Here is an 18,648-nt window from a genome sequence, read left to right as displayed (position 1 = left end):
TTGCTGAACCAATTCAAAAATTATCCCATAAGACAAACTAATAAACCTTTATGATAAACATCCATTCTCTTGGTGCTTTTCCTATAGAGAATCCTGACTAAATATACTCTTCTTTAAGGAATAAAGTTGTAGTGGTTTTCTGATAAAATAGTTTTATGTTTATATTCTTCTCTGTCATCTGTGATTTTCACATTATGTGTGTGATTATATTACATGCTACATCATAATATTTATATTCCTGATTTACATAATTTTAAAGCTGGCAACATCAACATTTACAGAAGATTTCAATGAAAGAAGTGACCATGTCAAAGAATTTGCAGACTTCTACTGTTTTCCTATAAATGAGGTTATATAGGTCAATAACCAAATACAGTGCTTAAAACAGCAGGGATCCTCACACAAGACAAGACAAAAGAGTGTAAGAGCCAGAGGTGTTGGATGATTACTGGAAACAGTGTCTGCTGCATACAAAAGAGCAGCTGCACATGGGAACACACGGTTATGGCAGCATGCACCATATCTCAGGCCAGACCAAAGCATAAAAAGGAAGAGAGACAGGCTCAAAGGCCTGCCAGTAGTCAAAGTGTTGGAAACTGAAAGCAGCTGAGAGAGGCAGAATCAGTTTTCGTTAAGAGTGTAGCCCCGAGTAGGTTAACGGCACTTCAGTGGAAGGCTGCACACCCAGTGTATATGGACATCACAGATGGGTTGAACTCCATGGAGGGGCGGGGCAGAAAGTTGAATGAGTAGAGAAGTGAAGTAGATCTGAAAGTAAGGAGAAGGTAGGCTAATATGGTCAAACCATATTGTGTGAAAAATCTCAAAGAAATTTAAGAGCAAACATCAAAACAAACAAACAGATAAACAAACCCAAGCCCTGTGGACTGTGGTCCTGTCAATACATTTGTTGTTGCTGATATTTGTTATATCTTCTCTCACTGAGCAAAGGTCCAGGCAATTAGAGATGGATAAAATTCTCATCCTGAAAACTATAGTCAAGAATCAAGACAATTTTGATTAGATCTTCATAGCTTCAAGCTTCCTGATTTTATGAAAAGCAAACATCCATCTAATCTTGAATAAAAATAATGAGCTCTTTTATCCAAATGCAGATTTTTCTATGTTGAGCCCAGAAGGTGGGTGGGTTTGGGTATGATTGATTGATTGGTTAGTTGGATTGATTGTCTGGTCCTTCACGTATCTCAGATTTAAATTGCACTAGAAAGAGTATCCCCACTTGTAAGAGTTGTTCAAAGGTGCTTTGAAATAAGCCCTTTCATCTCAGTGGGTAAATGTGCTTGCTAGGAAAATCTGATGGCCTGAGTTCAAAACCACCACCCACAGGAAGGAGAGAAGCAATCCCTGTGTATCTCTAGACACACATATAGAAATAATTGTAACTTTAAAATAAAATGCAAAAATCAAACAAATACAAGTGAAGTAAGTCCTTCCTGTACTTTCTTCTCAGAGCTATTGTCTGTGGTGGAAGCGAAAAGGACACTGATCCAGGACCCGTGTTGGATATCATAGGAGGGTACCCAGACCAGTCTGTTCTAGAGCAGCCGGATACTTTGGAGGAGAAAAGCTAAAGGCTATATGAATATGCTTTCCTTAGAAGACTTGTTAGGGCTGGAGAAGATGACTGAGCATCCTAGTTAATGGAGTCATATACACATAAGCAAAATTAAGGCATGCCTGAATTTTTCTGAAAACACGAGAAAACTGAAATTTATAGAATTATTTTGGCTGAAAATCCAGGAGTATTGCCTGATGCTGGTGAAATTCTTTAGATTTGTCAGGAATATTGGGCAGCCAGCCCAGCGACCATAGCTGATCCTACCATGGCTTAGATCCTAGCACCATTAAATTGAAAGGAAGAGAAATAGCATCCTCAGCTAATAAAATAAAACAAACTCAAGGCCTCTTTCTCTGCAATGCAGAATAAATACAGAGGGAATATAAAAGGTGACCAAAGGCTGATGTCATAGATGCGGGCATGTTGGTACAAAATGGGTTTTTATGTTTAAATACACGTTATGCTTGGCTGGAGAGAGAGTTCTATGAGGCGAATAAAATGCTTGCTATACAAGCACAAGAACCAAAGATTAGAACCAATACCCTAGTGAAACCCAGAATTGATGGAGGAATCTAATCCTAGCACTTTCTGGAGAAGGTAAGATGATCCCTAGAGTTATCTGGTTATCCATCCTAACTGAAACTAAGAACTCCAGCTTTTAAAAGAGACTCCGTCTTAAGAAATAAGGTAGAGAAGCAACTAAAGAAGAGGCCATTGATATATACATGCATGCCCTAGACACACACACACACACACACACACACACACACACACATGCACATACACCAGTGTCAACCAAATGTACAGATGGTGTCAAAACACATTGAAAATATGAACCTAAATGTTAAACATGTAAATGCTTTATTCACTCCTCTCTCTCTTCCTTGCAACTTAGCAAACATGTCAGTCATGGATACTGGAGTAGATTATGAATGTTTGCAAGATATTCTAGCTCAATAAATCTGACATGGAGAACTTACAATGAATGTTTAGTGAGAGAGACAAAAACATATAATATGCTGGAGAATGGATACTCTATTTGTCCTTATAAAATACATTGAGTTTAGATCCTGTGTATCTTTGGTCAGGTTCAGCAGTGTGGCTGAACTCTTCTATTTTTTCCTCCTTCTTTTTAAGGAACGGCACTTTGAATGCACAGCCTCAATTTTATTGTTCCATCTGCTGTGAAAGTGAAACAGCCTCATTCTGGTTTTGTGATAATGCACAATGAGGGAGGCATGGAGATTTTTTTTTTTTTTTTTTTTTTTTAACTGCCACTGTTCTCTCATGTTGGGATATCATATTTAGCCACATTTCTTTTCTACTTTATTGACTTGCCATATAATTTTTGCATGTGTTTATCCTCTGTGTGCATGTTTAAAGGCTCATGCTGGTGTATGGATACATGTGCATGTGTGTGTAGATGTGGAGTTCTGAAGTTGATATCAGAACACCTTTCCAGACTGCTCTCCATTTTTATTATTGAGGCAAGATCTTTCACTGAACTTCCAGAACCCTGTCTTGCTGTCACCCAAGTTCTCGGGTTGCATCCATGAGTGTCTAGCCTTTAAGGATGTTCTAGGTATTAAAACTCTACTTATTACACTTGTGTGGCAATTGCTTTACCCAATGAGCAGTCTCTCCAGACTCTATAAGATTTTATTGGATGTTTTCTTTTTATTTTTTTAAGATGCTCATAATGATGTTTTGGGTCTAATATGATAAATATGTATGTCCCTATATACACACAAAATAACATTTTTTCCTTCCAGTATTTGTAAAACCCAGCAAAATTAGTTATTTTCTAAAACATAATGCGCATCGGGTTACTAACCATAAAATATTGACAAACATATCTATGGGACAAATAGGACTCAGGAAGAAAGGACACAATGGATGCTCTAGAATCTCTTCTCCTTACCTCAGACCACACACCTTATTCACTATTCCACAAAGTCACCTGGATGAGCATTCAGACCCACCCTGTTCACTGCTGACTTTATCCCCTGATACCAGTCTCACTTTTAACATCTAGTACAATCTCTTTTCTAGATAGGACACTCTGTGAGGTAAACCCAGGTTTTCTTTTAACTGGGAAAGGCCTGGGCTTTCGAAACTTCAAAACTTAACTCTAATAATATATGTCTTCCAACAAAGCCATTTCCTAATCACTTCCAAACATTTCTACCAACTGGAGGGCAAATACTCAAATATATAAGCCCTTGAGAGGGCTTTTTCATTAAAACAACCAACCAATTCCCTTTCTCAATCAAAAGTCTGAATAATAAAGCGTTAGTCCCCAACAGTGATGCTCTTGAAAGTTGACAAAAACAAAAAGCAAAAACCAAGAAACTTTAGTAAGTAGGAGGCTTGAGGGTCACAGTAAGTATACCTGTAAAGAAAATTACAGCATCCTCCCTTGGGTTCTCTTTGTTATTTAGAGACTGAACCACCAATCAAAGAGCCTGCATGGATTGTACCTAGGCTGCCAGCACATATGTAGCAGACATCTGGGTCTCCCAGCAACTGGAGTGGATGTTGTCTCTGACTCAGACTTTGTTGCCTACCTTTCCCCTAGCTTGGCTGCCTTGTTTAGCCTCAGTGGGAAAGAATGCACTTAGTCCTAATGAGACTTTATATGCCAGGGGAGGTCAGTACCTGGAGGTCGGGGAAGGTGGTTGGGAGGGAAGAGAAGAAGGGGACTGAGGTATAGAAATGAAGTAAATAAATATATTAAGTAATAAAAAAATTAAACTTTAAAAGTTATTGTAGGTATGACTTACAGTAAAGGAAAGCAATGAGCACAGAGAGCATCCATACCATATTAATATTCAGAGATATATCTAGGGGTCAGTAGGTGTCTGTCAGCTGAAGAGTATGATCATGGCCAGATGCTGGGGGAGCATAATCTTCCCAGTGCCTTGCAAACAGGAAAATACTGAGCAAATTGTGATGAGTTTAATAAGGTCTAAATGTAGAATTGTTTCAAGAGTCATTGGGCAACTGCCTTACTGTGTCTGTCCCTTTGTTCTTCAGTCTGCATTTTGTACTCCTCTCTGTCTACCCAGTTTCTTCTCATGCATCATGTACTGCATAACAGTACAAAGTTCCTTCAAGCACCATATTGGAACTATAGGATAACGTCCACTCAGCCTGCTTTACTTGCAGCCCCATAGCGCAGAGAGTTTCCATATTCTGCTCTCATTAGTTTTTCCGGATTGCTTCACCCAATCTGTGTGCTTTGAGAGTCAGGATATAGAATCCCCACCTTCTATTTACTTGTAAGCATAGAACACTTGTAGCACAAAGCAAAATGCACACATTTTTGAATGAAAGGGACCAGAGACAGTTAAAATCTTATCGGGTATTTTTGCAGCACATCTGTAAATGCAGTGGCCTGTTTAGTAAGATAGGCGTTCAGCTCTGGGCAAGTATTAGGGGAATAAATTAATTCAAAGACTCCCAAGGAAAACAGAAGAGTGACTCAGGGGATCCTTATCTCTTCAAGATAACACAGAAAAACATCAGTGACAGATAGAGGCACAACCTGATTTGTTTCAAAAAAAATCTACACAGACTCTGTAACCTTCTGGGGAGAACAATTAATTAGGCTGGAACAGAGAGAAAATAGAAAGAAGTGCAAATATTTGGTCCCTTTGAGGAAGAGTACCAGGTTCAGTGTGATGTGTAAAAGATACTTGAGGAAACCTTTGGAGACATGATTCACCGAAAAGGAAACAGAAAGCAGGTTATCAGCAGAGGAGCTAGTTTTTTTCTTCACATAATGTTTCCACGTAGATATAATATTTCTTTGCATATTAAATTAAAACATTAATTGCAATCAATATAGTTATTTAGATTATGAGAACACCACAAAATGTCATTTCCTACCAATGGCCCCTTATAGGGTTTTTTTAAATAACATATTCAAAAGGAAGAAGAAAAATAAAAAGGGGGAGGTTGTAAAAAAGTAGAAAAGCAGCTGGGCAGTGGTGGTGCACCCCTTTAATCCTAGCACTTGGGAGACAGAGTCAGGCAGATTTCTGAGTTTGAGGCTAGCCTGGTCTACAGAGTGAGTTCCAGGACAGCCAAGGCTATACAGAGAAACCCTGTCTAAAAAAAAAAAAAAAAAAAAAAAGAAAAAAAAGAAAAGAAAAAGAAAAGTAGACAAGCAAGGGAATAGTGAGAGAGGGCTCTGAGAAAAGAAGGTGATGCTGGCAACTGCTGAGAGTCAAGTCTTTTATAATCACAGCCTCTGGAAGGGATCACAGAGGTAACTGCCATGTGATCCTTACAGTTGTCATGTTAGAAGCAAAGGGTAAATTATAAAGGGGAAATGTTCTCTCTGAAAATGCAGGGTTGTTGCTGCACACACACTTAGATGTGTTATTGTTTCAGTTCTTAGTAATGGTGATGATCTCTCCTCAGAAAGCTCTTTTGAGTGAGAAAAGAATCTATGCTAATTGCAACATTACCATGAAATAATATAATCTTTACAAAAAAGGGCTGTTAACAAAAGGAACAGACCAGGTGTGCGCCTTCATTTGCACTCCATCACCCTACTCTGCAAAACACACTGTATAAATTCTGTACAAACATGAAACACCCCAAAGGCTTTAGTTTGTGTCACCCAACAGCATGCAGCCCCCCTCTTCCTACACTCCACTGGTGGCAAAACACATACCTTCCACAGTCGCTCTCTTAGGCTGGATGGTGATGGCTCCTTCTGCAATATCTTCGTGCTGATGCAGTGGGTTGATTTTGGAACCCCAGCTATCTGACCCAACCCAGAGAAAATGTCCTACTTGGTCAGCTCTTTTGGCTGCTGCAAGGATCTGCCTATGGAAAAAAGCACAAAAAAGGATACAGGTATAGAAACTGAGCCCAGGCATTTTCAAAATCAAGCAGAGCCAAAAAAAGCCCTGCCATTTCAAAACATAAGCGATCAGTAGGAAAAGATATAATGAGGACGTTTATCTTGCATATGTAAAAAGATATGGAAGCCAATATCAAAAATGTCAAAGCCCTTTGAGTAAAACAAATTAAAGATGTCAAGAGTCAAAGATAAAAAGAGAGATAAGGATGCAGTAAGCTGACTGTGCATATTCACATGCATTAGAAATTATATGGCGTCAGTGGGAGAAGATGTACTTAATCCTGTGGAAACTTGATATCTGAGGGCAGAGGGATGCTGGTGGGGGTAGAGTAGGGTTCAGGTGGAGAAACACCCTCTCAAAGGTGGGGAGAGGAGATTGGGCGAAGAACTCAGGGAGAACAGAAGGAGGCCAACTGTTGGAATGTAAATAAATAACATGATTTTATAAAGATTTTAAAAAATGTGAAAGCAAAACTTACAAAAAGATTCTAAATGCTTTTTCCATATTGGCCAAATAAAGTTTTGTTTTACTTCATTTTGCACCCTTTGTATTTCAGGTGGAAAGGTGAGATAATGGTAAGTCTTATTTCTAGAAGGTACTATGTCAATGTAAACCATAGTTCTTCAGTCATTTATTAAAATAAAATAAACAGGATTCTACTTTCAGCATGATAGTTCATTTTTTTTGTGTGTTGAGTGTTTACCGATGACTATGGTGGGCAAATATCAGAGGCAACAAGAGAAAGAACATTAAAAGGAAAAAAGTATCAGCAAAAAAGTTATCATAATGGGAAATGGGAAAAAGGAAAAATGAGAGACTTGTGTGCATGTATACATACCATACGTATATCCATCCACACACAAGCATGTACACACTTTCATACATATACATACACACAGATTCATACTAATGTACTCACACAAGTTCACATATACAAACCCACATACACACATGCCCTGGTACACATGCTCCCTCCCTCTCCCTTCTCTCTTTCCTGCATTGTTCACACACACACACACACACACACACACACACACACACACACACACTCAGCACTCAAGACTTTAAATTATCATACACGGATTCAGAAGTAAAGAAATGAGGATGTGTTTAAAGACAAAATATGAGACAGTGAGAATTCAGATCACATTTTCTTTCTCCCAGATGAAAAAAATGGAATGCTAGTTTTTAAATAAAATTATACGAAATTGTTCCCTAATAGTGTGACCATCCAACAACAGGTAGAGGAAAACTTGTGATATGAAGTAGGAGGAAAGGAGTGGGAAGGAATAAGCAAGCACCAGTGTATTAAGTACTGAAGAGTGAGGCTATTTTAAAAAAAAAATTAAACATTTCAAAAAACCAAATTGTACGAGGAGGAAAACAGTGTTCAGGATTGTTTTTTAATGGACTGCTGGCAAAAGATCTACAAATTTGACAGGCAAGAATCATTTAATAAAATACCCAATTCTGTAACTACTGTGACCCCCCCCCCCCGTAAGTTTTTTATTGGTTATTTTATTTACATTTTAAATGTTATTTCCCCCCTCAGTTTCCATTCTGCAAACCCCCATCTCCTCCTCCATCCCCCTGCCACTATGAGGATGCTTGCTCACCTACCCACCCATTTCCCCCTCACCACCCTAGCATTCCCCTATGCTGGGGCATTGAGCCTTTACAGGACCAAGGGGCTCCCCTTCCGTCGATGCCAGATAAGGCAATCATAAGCTACATATGTATCTGGAACCATGGGTCTCTCCATGTGTACTCTTTGGTTGTTGGTTTAGCCCTTGGGAGCTCTGAGGGGTCTAGTTGGTTGATATTATTGCTCTTCCTATGTGGTTGCTAATCCTTAGCTCCTTCAGGCTTTCCCCTAACTCCTCCATTTGGGTTTCTGTGCTCAGGCTCATGGTTGGTTGCAAGAGTCTTCATCTATATTGGTCAGGTTCTGGCATGGCCTCTCAGAGGACAGCTATACCAGGCTCCAGTCAGCAAGTGCTTCTTGGCATTAGCAACAGAGTCCTGTCTCCAGGTGAGATGGATCACCAGATGGGGCAGTCTATGGATGGCCTTTCCTTCAGTCTCTGCTCTTCTCTTTGTTCCTGCATTTCCCTTAGACAAGAGCAATTCTGGGTTAATATTTTTGAGATGGGTAGGTGGCCCCATCCCTCAACTGGAGACCATGCCTAACCTCTGTATGGTTTCTACACTTTTTTTCTCCACTTGGTTGGGTTTTTAGCTAATGCCATCCTTGATGTGTCCTTGCAGCCTCTTGCTTCCCTGGCATCTTGGACTCTCTAGTGGCTACTCCCAGTCCATCAGTTAATAAGTCCATGTCTACAACAATCTAGTGCCTACCCCCAAGTCTCCATAGGTAAAAGAAGACCTCACTGTCAAAGCACATCAATGTGAAAGTGAGTAAGAAATGATATAGGAGAAAATATCAAATAACAAATGTATTTAGTTTAGATGTAAAAGGATAACCAACAGTAAGCTAATGGAAAGAATGATGAACATAAAAAATAATGTGTCTTTTAAAAATGAAAAATTGCAGTTTTTTGAGAAAGGAAGTTTAAGAAAACAAAATCAAATCTTAAAAATAAAGGTAAAACAAGTATAAGATTACCTATAGTCAATATTCCTGAACAAATGTGCAGAAAAATAAACTATTTTAAACTGAACTTCTTAACTTTTGTTAATAAAACATTTTCAGAGATTGTTTCTATAGTTTGTTGTTATCCATTAACTGAGAAATTGAGAGAATAAATTTGTGAATTAAAAAGTTAAACCACTGTAAAAATAGAGAAACAAAACATGTTACAAAAGCAATAACTCTGCAAATAGTGAGTATATTCTATAAAGCAGAGAACTCAGAAAAATAAAAAAACAGAAAACAATCATATTATTAATTGTTAATCAGAGAATTTTCACATGTATTCCGTGTACTTGTGATTTCACTTCCACTGAAAAGTTAGACTTTCACATGTAATAAAAATAAAAAATTCTCCAACACATAAGTAAATCAACATTGTTTACTAAATCATTTCTGCAGCAAATACCATTTTAATAAATGTGAGACACAATGTCAACCTGCCAAATACTAATTGTAAAGTCAGAATAAGAAAAGTTTTAGACATCAAACACATGTTTTTTTATAGAAAATGATATATTTATTTGTATACATATGTATACCTGGGAGAGTTTAAATTCACCATATGCATATAGATGTCCTCAGAGGCAAGAAGAGAGAGAGCTCCTGACCTGAAGTGGAATTACAGGGCAGTTGTGAGCTATGGGATGTGTGTGCTGGGTTCTCTGCAAGAGCAATAAGTGCTCTTAAACTATGAGCCACCTCTGCAGCCCTGAAATATGTTTTCCTTTAAATTGCCCTTTCAAAAGAATGTATTACACAAACACATATGTTATATATGTATATGCAATGCATATGATATATATGCATTATAAATAATGTTTGGGAACAAGAAAGCGAGGTCATGGAGGGAGAGAGAATACAGGAAGGAGAAATCTTAACAACATTGAAACTTCTCCCAGATTCAGAATGAATGATGGAATTTTCAGAAATGTACACCCCCAAAAATTGAGCTTGAGATTATTGTTTTACAAACCCGAGGGGAAAGGGGTATGTCTGTAATGTCAATAGTAATGAGAAAACATTAAACTAACTAAATAATGGAAAAAACTCAATAAAATAATATCACATTAACTTTAGGTAAAAAAAAAAATTACATCATAGCACCAAAAGAAAATAAGTGCTTGATTCTGCAGTTAGGTATTTACATACTCATAATAATGTAGACACTAATTTTCATACAATAAATAGAAATGTGGCATAAGGATGTGGGGACCTTTGAAGAGATTTAATGGTTTAAATCATCTCAGATATGAATAAATGGACAGGGCAGGGAATCAGTGATTCTAACCTTGCCTGTCTGCCCATTATGCATGTAAACCCAGAGATGTTTATAGAGTTGAAATAGCTGCCGAAGAGAACAATGCTAGAGATTATGGAGACCATGACAGAAAGCAGATACTCTACACTGGAGTGCTTTAGTGGTGGTTTGTAATTAAATACATGGGGCTGGTGAGGGGGCTCCATGGACAAAGGTACTTGGCACTAAACCCGAGGACTTTAGTTCTATTCTTTATGTTCATAAGCTGGAAAGAGATAACCGACTCCAACACACGATGTCCTTTGATCTCCACATGCTCACGCATGTATGTGAGCCTGTGCACACAAACATAATAATGTTAAACTAATTAAATATATGTATATGTTTTGCCTAAATAAAATAATGGTACTCTCAATAAAATACACTTAGTTTGTGTGTCAAAAGCTATAGTTAAAACAGAAAAGTAATTTTTAAAACTATGAATAATTTCTTCATTTCTCTATGATGAAACTGGCCAATATAGACATGTGCATGTGTTTTATGTGTGTGTGAAATAAGCAGTTTTATTAAATCACAGGAAGGAGGAGATGATAATTTGTTGCTAAAGATTGTGGAGAAGTAATGACATCTGATACAGTAGAAAAGTTAGATAGAAGCCAAGACAACAAGATGAGACCAAATACCTCTGAAAAAATGAGCACTTACTCAAAACATAGACAGTGACTAAATTTTAATCTGAATCACAAAATGTGCACATAGAACCTGAGCAATCTCCATTCTGCAGGAGAAAGCTTGAGTGCATTTACAACTTTCTTGAAAATCTTAAACTGTATTTAATTAGAGGTTGTCTCTGAATGCCAAGGCTCTGGGTTTTGTAAGACATGATTTTAATTATTACTTGTAATCATTTACTTTGAGTTTTAATTTTTCCGTGGAATTGGAGGAGGTAAAATTTACAGGATCATTTTATTTAAAAAGAATAAAAGCAACTCTTTCTCATTTTCTAAGGAATTTACAGTGGACATGTGTTAGTTTTATGTGGAGAGTCAAATTTTGAAGACAGATTTTGTTATTCCTTAAAATCCAAATTATCAATACCCATGACTGATTTACCATTTAGCTTCCCTTCAAAATTGAGATATTAATGCAATTTTATCACTATTCTCAAAGTATTTGAAGTTAATGTTGCAAGAAATGTCAATTTTTTTCATCTCCACTCTTTGAAAAAAAGAATCAACACTGTAGGAATTCTGTAATCTTCAGATGGTTCTGCCTTTAAGAACTCATTCTAGAAGAAACATACACACTGGACTTTTAATCACTGTGCTCAGAAACCAAGATGCTAACATATAAATCTCTATACACAATACTATTCAAAATAGAAATTAACTCAATTATAAAAACAGTATGCAAACTTTGTGTGTCAATTATGTATATATTCTACCTAAAATATAAGTCATATACTGTAGGCCAAAAATATTATAATCTTAATAACAAAACTATCTTTAAAAAAGCATGGACATACAATGCCAATGTATTAAATAGTAAATATTTAAAGTGAGCAAAACAAAGATGGATAAAATGGTTGAAAACAATATTAATAGCATCAGGGGAAAAACTAGAACCCAAGACCATTATAATGAAAACAAAACCTCAAAAGTAATTAAAAATCAAAAGGGAATGACATCTTAAGAATGGTGCAAACAGCAGAGCATCAAGAGGGAAATGATATATTTAACAGGTATCCAAATTTTTCCAAGGAAGGGCATATATGAAAGAGAACTCGAGATACAAAACAACAACAACAACAACAACAACAACAACAACAACAACAAACAAACAGGAGTCAGTAAAACAATGCTGTTAATAACAGACATGTGCAAGAAGCACCCCGAAACATGGTGGTAGATCTGGATCAAATATTTCTGTGCACAACTGTGTATGTGGTATATGTGAAGTTAAAATGATAAAAACTGAATTGAGTTTTCACACTATCTTAGCTAAATTAGCCACATACAAATTCTAGCAATCAAAGGATGAGGCAGGAGGATCATAATTGGTCTACTTGGGTTTTAAAGGAAAACCATAGAGTTCAGCAGAAAGGAGTAGGGCAAGGGCAAGGGAGAGAGAGAGGGAGAGGGAGAGGAAGAGGGAGTAAGAACAAGCGAATATAAAAATATACTTATCCTAAAGTTTAGGGAGTAAAATAGCTTTCATTTATATCATTAAGCACTGAGCAGTGGACTCAGCATTCCACCCTGACATTCAATGGTATTTATTGAGCATCAACTATTTTCATAGTATTAGGACAGATGATAAGGATAAAAACACCATTCAGAAGTCATATGGTCTAATGGTGGCAAGAGATAATGGACAGTACAGACTTATCTGAACCCTTGAACAACAACAAGAACATAAATCCACTGGCATGACCCCCCCAAATTAAAATGTTCTAAGAAAAAAATTTCCCAAAATAATCTGGTCAGAGAAATCTGTTTTTAAAATACAGCAGAGATGGTTGAAAGAACTAGCAAGGGGAGAACAGATGCTGGGAGCCAAACCCTTGAAATTACCTGTTGTTCTAAGAGAACCTCATGAAATTACCTGCTGTTCTAGAAAAACTTAGTCAGCTAAAGTACAAGGTTTAGAAAAGATGTTCACTGTCTCAAATCAAATGTCTGGCATTTCCTTGGAGCTGGTTATGACAGTGGCATGGTCTTCAGCAATGAGGATTCAATAGTGGGATAGCCCTAAGCACTGGCCCTTGCCTAAACTTCCCGTTTTGCTGTGTCTTTATAATCTGCCACCTGAAATTAAAGTTGCAGAGCTTGATCACAACTCTAGACTTGCTCTCCTCCTTTGTGTCTCTTGTCCCTTCATTCTTTCTCCCTCTTCCCTAGGGTCTCGTCGAATCCCCTCAGGCCAGGGCAAACAGAGGCAGCCTCCAGGCCAGCAGTATGTATGTACATCATGAAGTGTTCAGAGGGAAATTAGACTGTAGAGCCCTCTCATAGGACATCTTTAAAAACCTTCCATTTCACTGATGCTCTGGAGAACTGAGATGCAAAGAAACTGGGATCTGGGGGAAGAAGTAGTTTTAAGGAGAAAGAAGTGCTAATCTATGCAGTGAATCATCTCAAGTTCAAACGCCACCTTTTCTCATGTAAAGGTTGGGAATTTTAGGATTCAAAATAATGTTTACATACAAGAGAAGTGTAAATTATCGATCTTCAGATGGTTGTACTGATTGCCTTTATAGGGAAAAACAGATCTTTATCCTCGTACTTTCTAGAATCTAACTTGCAAAATCTTACATCTATATAAACTCAGAGCATGCACAGTGATGAATCTATGATTAAATTGCTAAAGAGGACATTTAAAATGCTCTGTGTACTGTGGATATAAAAGATTAGTCTGATATATTTATATATCACTTAGTATATTATGTGTTATTATTCCATATTTATAGTTCCGCACAGATAGTTCTGTACAGGAAGTTTACTATGGCATTATTATTTATAGTGAAATTCTGTGATGAAAAATGTAATGGTCAATCCACAAGGGAAAACCTGGATAAACTGCAGTTTATAAATGAAATTATGTGTATAGATTTAAAAACTATGCAGATCTACAGGCACTGAGAGTCAGGGCCTCTGAAGTGAAATGATAAGGCAAGCTAGGTAAAGAGCAGACACATGAAGTTTGTATACAGACTACTTAAAAATGGATCAAGAGCATGGTACAGAATGTCTCTAGAATGGCATACCAGAGATTGACAAGCTAGGAGTCCTGCCATCCATAAAGCAGAAATTGTTAGCCAGGACACAGAGTGTAAGACATTTTATTTGGTGTATTGGATACTGTTAGAAAAAAAATTGTAGCCTTTCAGTCAGATAAAATTAGTGTTAACTTTTAAAAAGACAAAAATAAAGATTCTGAACCGGGTTGTAGTGTTCAGAAAAGGAGCCAGGGGCCATTTGCTTTCTAGAAGAGATATAAAGGATGGCTCTGTGTGGTAAGGCTTGTTGCAAGAGGGTAGGCCAAAAGGGAAGTTAAAGTGACAAGTTTGGAGTGTGAGGTAAAGAATGCACAAAGGTATAAATAGCATGTGGTTGTAGAATGACGTCCTGAGTTTAAATGCTAAGCAATGAAGATAGTAAAATAAAATGTCTTTTATACTAACAAACACCATTCTTGGAATAAAATCCTGTAGTAATTAAATATGGTTTTAAAATTACAACCTTAGTGGAATGTGAGGGCTGGGAAGAAGGAGTGGGTGGATGGGGGGAACACCCTCATAGAAGCAGGAGGAGGGAGGATAGGATAGGGGGTTTTGTGTTGAAGGGCAAACCAAGAAATAGAATAACATTTGAAATGTAAATAAAGAAAATATCCAATAAAAGTTAAAAAAATACAACCTTTTAAAAGTCTAGTGTGCTTTCTTTCTACCAATAATTGAATATATTTGATTTTAACTGAAATACAGCTAAAGACACCAAGGTGCTGTGCGAATACTTCTGTAGCTGCCAAACTGTTTGGGGAAATCATGTATGAAGCAATTTGCCACCTTGTTATTAGAGCTCTTTTCTGACTCTACTTCTCCTCTCCTCGCCTGTCAGGGGCAGCTTTGCTTATACACTGAAGGCCTAAAATCAGCCATAGGCCCAAGTCAGCCTGCTAACACAAAGTCTCTGGTCTCTGTGGGAAAACACTGAAACAGATAGCTATAAGATATTATAAACCAGCATCTTTGGTGGAAATTTGCCAGCCTAAGTCGTCATAGACCTTGTAGATAGGTAGGTAGCCTTGATGGATAGTACCAATTTAGATAAGGACAAGTGAATCATAGGCAGAGTCATAGTGACCTGTCCCCTGAAGCTTCACCCAGCTGATACCCTGTTCTGGAAGATATCTGTACTTTCCCTGAACACTTATGTTCCTGCATCATTCCCTTCCCTGTTGGGGGCCGACTTTTAGCAGAAAGCGGCTATCAGCTTTGCAGCCATATTGAGCCATATACCCTGACATGAGATTTAAATTACAATAGCCTACAACAGCTGAGAACACTCTGATAATCTTGGTTTAGATACCTTGAGATTAAAGGTGTGTGAGATTAAAGGTGTGTGACTTAATAGTATACTTAGAAGTATAGAGATCAGAGTTAGAGACAAGACCTAAGGGCATGATTAAAGGTGTAACTTAGAGGTGTGGCTTAGAAGTGAGACATATAAAAGGCAGAGACAGAACAGATCAGAATTGAGACGATAGAAGACAGAACCAGAGATCAGAGAATATAGACGGAGATCAGAGACTATAGAGGGATCATCAGAGACAAATCTCAGACATTAGGTAGAATCTGTCATCACCCTCGCTCTTGCTGAACCCCCCGACCTGAAGACCGGAGCGGCAGCTTGGGCCGGGATACAGTGGCCGCCCAAACGTGGGTCGGCCCGGGTCTCAACATTTTGCTCAGGCCGAGACATTTTTTGGCCACCCCAACGTGGGACTAGTGCGGTCCTCAACACTTCCCCCACATCCTGCCTTTTTGTGTATATAACCCCTGTGTGAAAAAGTAGAAATTGCGATTTGATCAGACTATAGACAGATCGCCATTCTTTGCGTCTTTGCCTGTTTTCCCCCACCCCCCACCCCTGCTCTCTTTCAGGTGACCTCCCCGGACCCCTGTTTAATGCCCTGCTGGCCAGGACACTCGCCAGCATTCTCATCCTTCTGTTTCCTAAAGCTGTGGCATGCATAGGAACAAGGTTCACCAAGCATCCTTACTTTATATCCTCATCGTTGGCAAAAATCACGACGGCCCTGGAGTTGGGGGTATCCAAGAGCTGTTTGATAATTCTATCAAAGTCAATGGTCCTGTCTTTTCGTTCTTGGGGAATTCTCACGGACTGGGCAATGCAGAGCCCACCTGTTCAAGAAAAGAAAGAAGAGCATCAATAAAGTTGCCACAGAGGTACCAAAGGAACATGGAAGTGTGTGTGTGTGTGTGTGTGTGTGTGTGTGTGTGTGTGTGTGTGTGTTACAAACAAAACTTTGTGGACAACATACAATTGGGTTAGCCATTATTTCATATCTTTCATGTTATTTTTTTATAAACCATGCCATGGATTATGGTAGCTAATGTTCCCGAATATTTGTAATGGGAATATTAGATAGATTTTTTTACTCCATGCTTCTCAGAGTAATCACAATCTCAGTAAATTTTTATGAATGTCAGAGGGAGACATAGGGGGCAGCTTGCTAAACAATTGATAGACTTTATTTTATTCCAACCCTTCTTAAGTCATCAGTCCTGAGTATAATATTTTACAAGATACACTTTCAACATGTTCAGACAGAAAAGTGAGGATAAAAGCAGTATGTTTATAGTAAAAATTATGAAGACCATCGCAGGGGTAGAAGACTTAAGTAAGAACAAGAAAAAATGCTTTGCTCTTCCCGTCATGTTTTCAGAAGACATCCAAAATGAGCTCTGTTACACTTAGAACATGGATGTGTGTGTGTGTGTGTGTGTGTGTGTGTGTGTGTGTGTGTCTCTGGGGGTTTATGAATAGGCTTCTACAAACACAGAAAACCATAAACTCTGATCCCAAATTAAGATTCCATTGAAATGTCATCTCAGTTGGTTATGTCTCTGTTATGTTAAACAACTTTCCAACTTTAGTCCTCAAGGATAGATTTCAATGTTCTGATGTCCCATAACACCACAATCAGGCTAATCAACCTGGCTGACATTTCTAGAACCATATGTATGACAAGAGTAGACACTCATTTCAAGTGCAACTCAAAGATTCATTAAGACAAACCATATCTGGGCCTTACAGAAAAAGGAAATGAAAGTTCACGTATATCATGTAAAATATATTCTCAGAACTTAATGAAGAGGAAATTATTAACAAAAGTCATGGGACGATTCAAATATTTTAAAATTCAGCAACAGACTTGTCAGTTTTTCCATGGGTCAAATAGGAAGTGTCTGAACAATCAAACACTTTGAAGAAATGTAAAATAAAACTATTGTACACAGAGATTAATGAAAATGGTAGCTAGATAGAAAACACTTATATAAGAAGTCAGAAATAACTAACAGAAACAACCTATGTTCCCAAAGAGAGAGCATGAATAACACATAGAAAGCTGAAATATGATAAAAATTATAATAAAAAATTAATAAATTTTGATATAGCAAAACAGAGAAAAACAATACATTAATAAATATCTTTCTTGAAAGGTACAGTAAAATTGATAATTCTTAAGCAAAAGTAGAAATATAATTGGGTATCCTATTTATGGATATGATGGTCATTTATGTCCTTAAATTCAGAAACATTGAGGAAATAGAAGATTCCTTTGAAATATAAAAGTTATGAATGTTGTGAATATTGAACGTAAAATTATCATCTGAATAATCCCTGATCATTTGCATGATCCCATATAAGTTACAAATACAAACTTGGAAAGTTACCATTACCTTCAGAAAAAAAAAAAAGATACAGGCTCAACTGGTTTGACTGATAAATTCCAAAAATCCTGTAGGATGATGTGAATGTATCTACATAAGATGCTTCAATAGCCAGGAAGTTAATATTTAACTCATTATGTGAGGTCAGAATCATAAAATACTACCAGAATCAGTTGAAACCTTTGTCATCATTTTAAATCATAAGAAGAAACTTCATGTTGACAGAAGGTTGCAGACTGATGGGAATGTTAGATGGTATAGGCAGTCAGTCTGAGGTACTGACACTATTTTAGATGTCATTAAACTTCAATTCCCACCTCAGGAAACATCATGGAACCATATAGTGAAGAGCAGTATGGTCACATGCTATCATATCTTAAGAAGATAAAGCTAGCTATAAGTCTGGGTCTATGGCATGATAAATTTGATCCACATGAGTAACATGAGGAGGAAAAAAAAAAAAGAAAAAGAAAAAAATCAACCATCCCAGTCAAACAGATTCAGTAGGAAGCCAGAAAACCCATTTTTTTTCACTGCCTAGGACATCTTTATTCTGTCTCTAAATCTCTGGCCTGTACAAATGTCTAAAACCAGCTTTGCACTGCTATAGCAAGAGAAACCACAAGGTTTCTAACAGAATACACCTGCTCGCTGGCCTTCTTTTGCTCTTTCCCCATCATCACTTAGGTGGTTTTGAAGTTTCACAAGTCAACTGTTTGCTGAAGTCTCTATAAGTTTGTGCCAAAGTCTGAAGGCAAATGCCAAACTTAAACATAGAAAGTAAAGATTAATGGAGAGGCT

At 37.5% G+C, this 18,648-nt stretch overlaps 1 protein-coding gene across 4 annotated transcripts in view; it reads right to left on the bottom strand.

The window, feature by feature from the left end:
- Positions 1–18,648, bottom strand: part of Grm7 (glutamate metabotropic receptor 7) — an 819,622-nt gene that overhangs the window by 403,803 nt on the left and 397,171 nt on the right. For all 4 annotated transcript variants that reach the window (XR_013112556.1, XR_013112557.1, XM_034512293.2 and 1 more), the window contains exons 3-4: positions 16,152–16,293; positions 6,264–6,418 (exon numbers count right to left, since the gene is read on the bottom strand). Coding sequence is in view for 2 of the 4 variants with exons in the window: in XM_034512293.2 (XP_034368184.1) it covers positions 6,264–6,418; positions 16,152–16,293 (297 nt within the window). In the remaining 2 variants the exon portion in view is untranslated. The remainder of the gene's footprint in view (positions 1–6,263; positions 6,419–16,151; positions 16,294–18,648) is intronic.

The sequence above is a fragment of the Arvicanthis niloticus genome, chromosome 9 (assembly GCF_011762505.2).
Source record: "Arvicanthis niloticus isolate mArvNil1 chromosome 9, mArvNil1.pat.X, whole genome shotgun sequence".
NCBI classification, from domain to species: domain Eukaryota; kingdom Metazoa; phylum Chordata; class Mammalia; order Rodentia; family Muridae; genus Arvicanthis; species Arvicanthis niloticus.
Note: the sequence above shows the minus strand (reverse complement) of the source record. Positions and strands in the feature narration are given on the sequence as shown.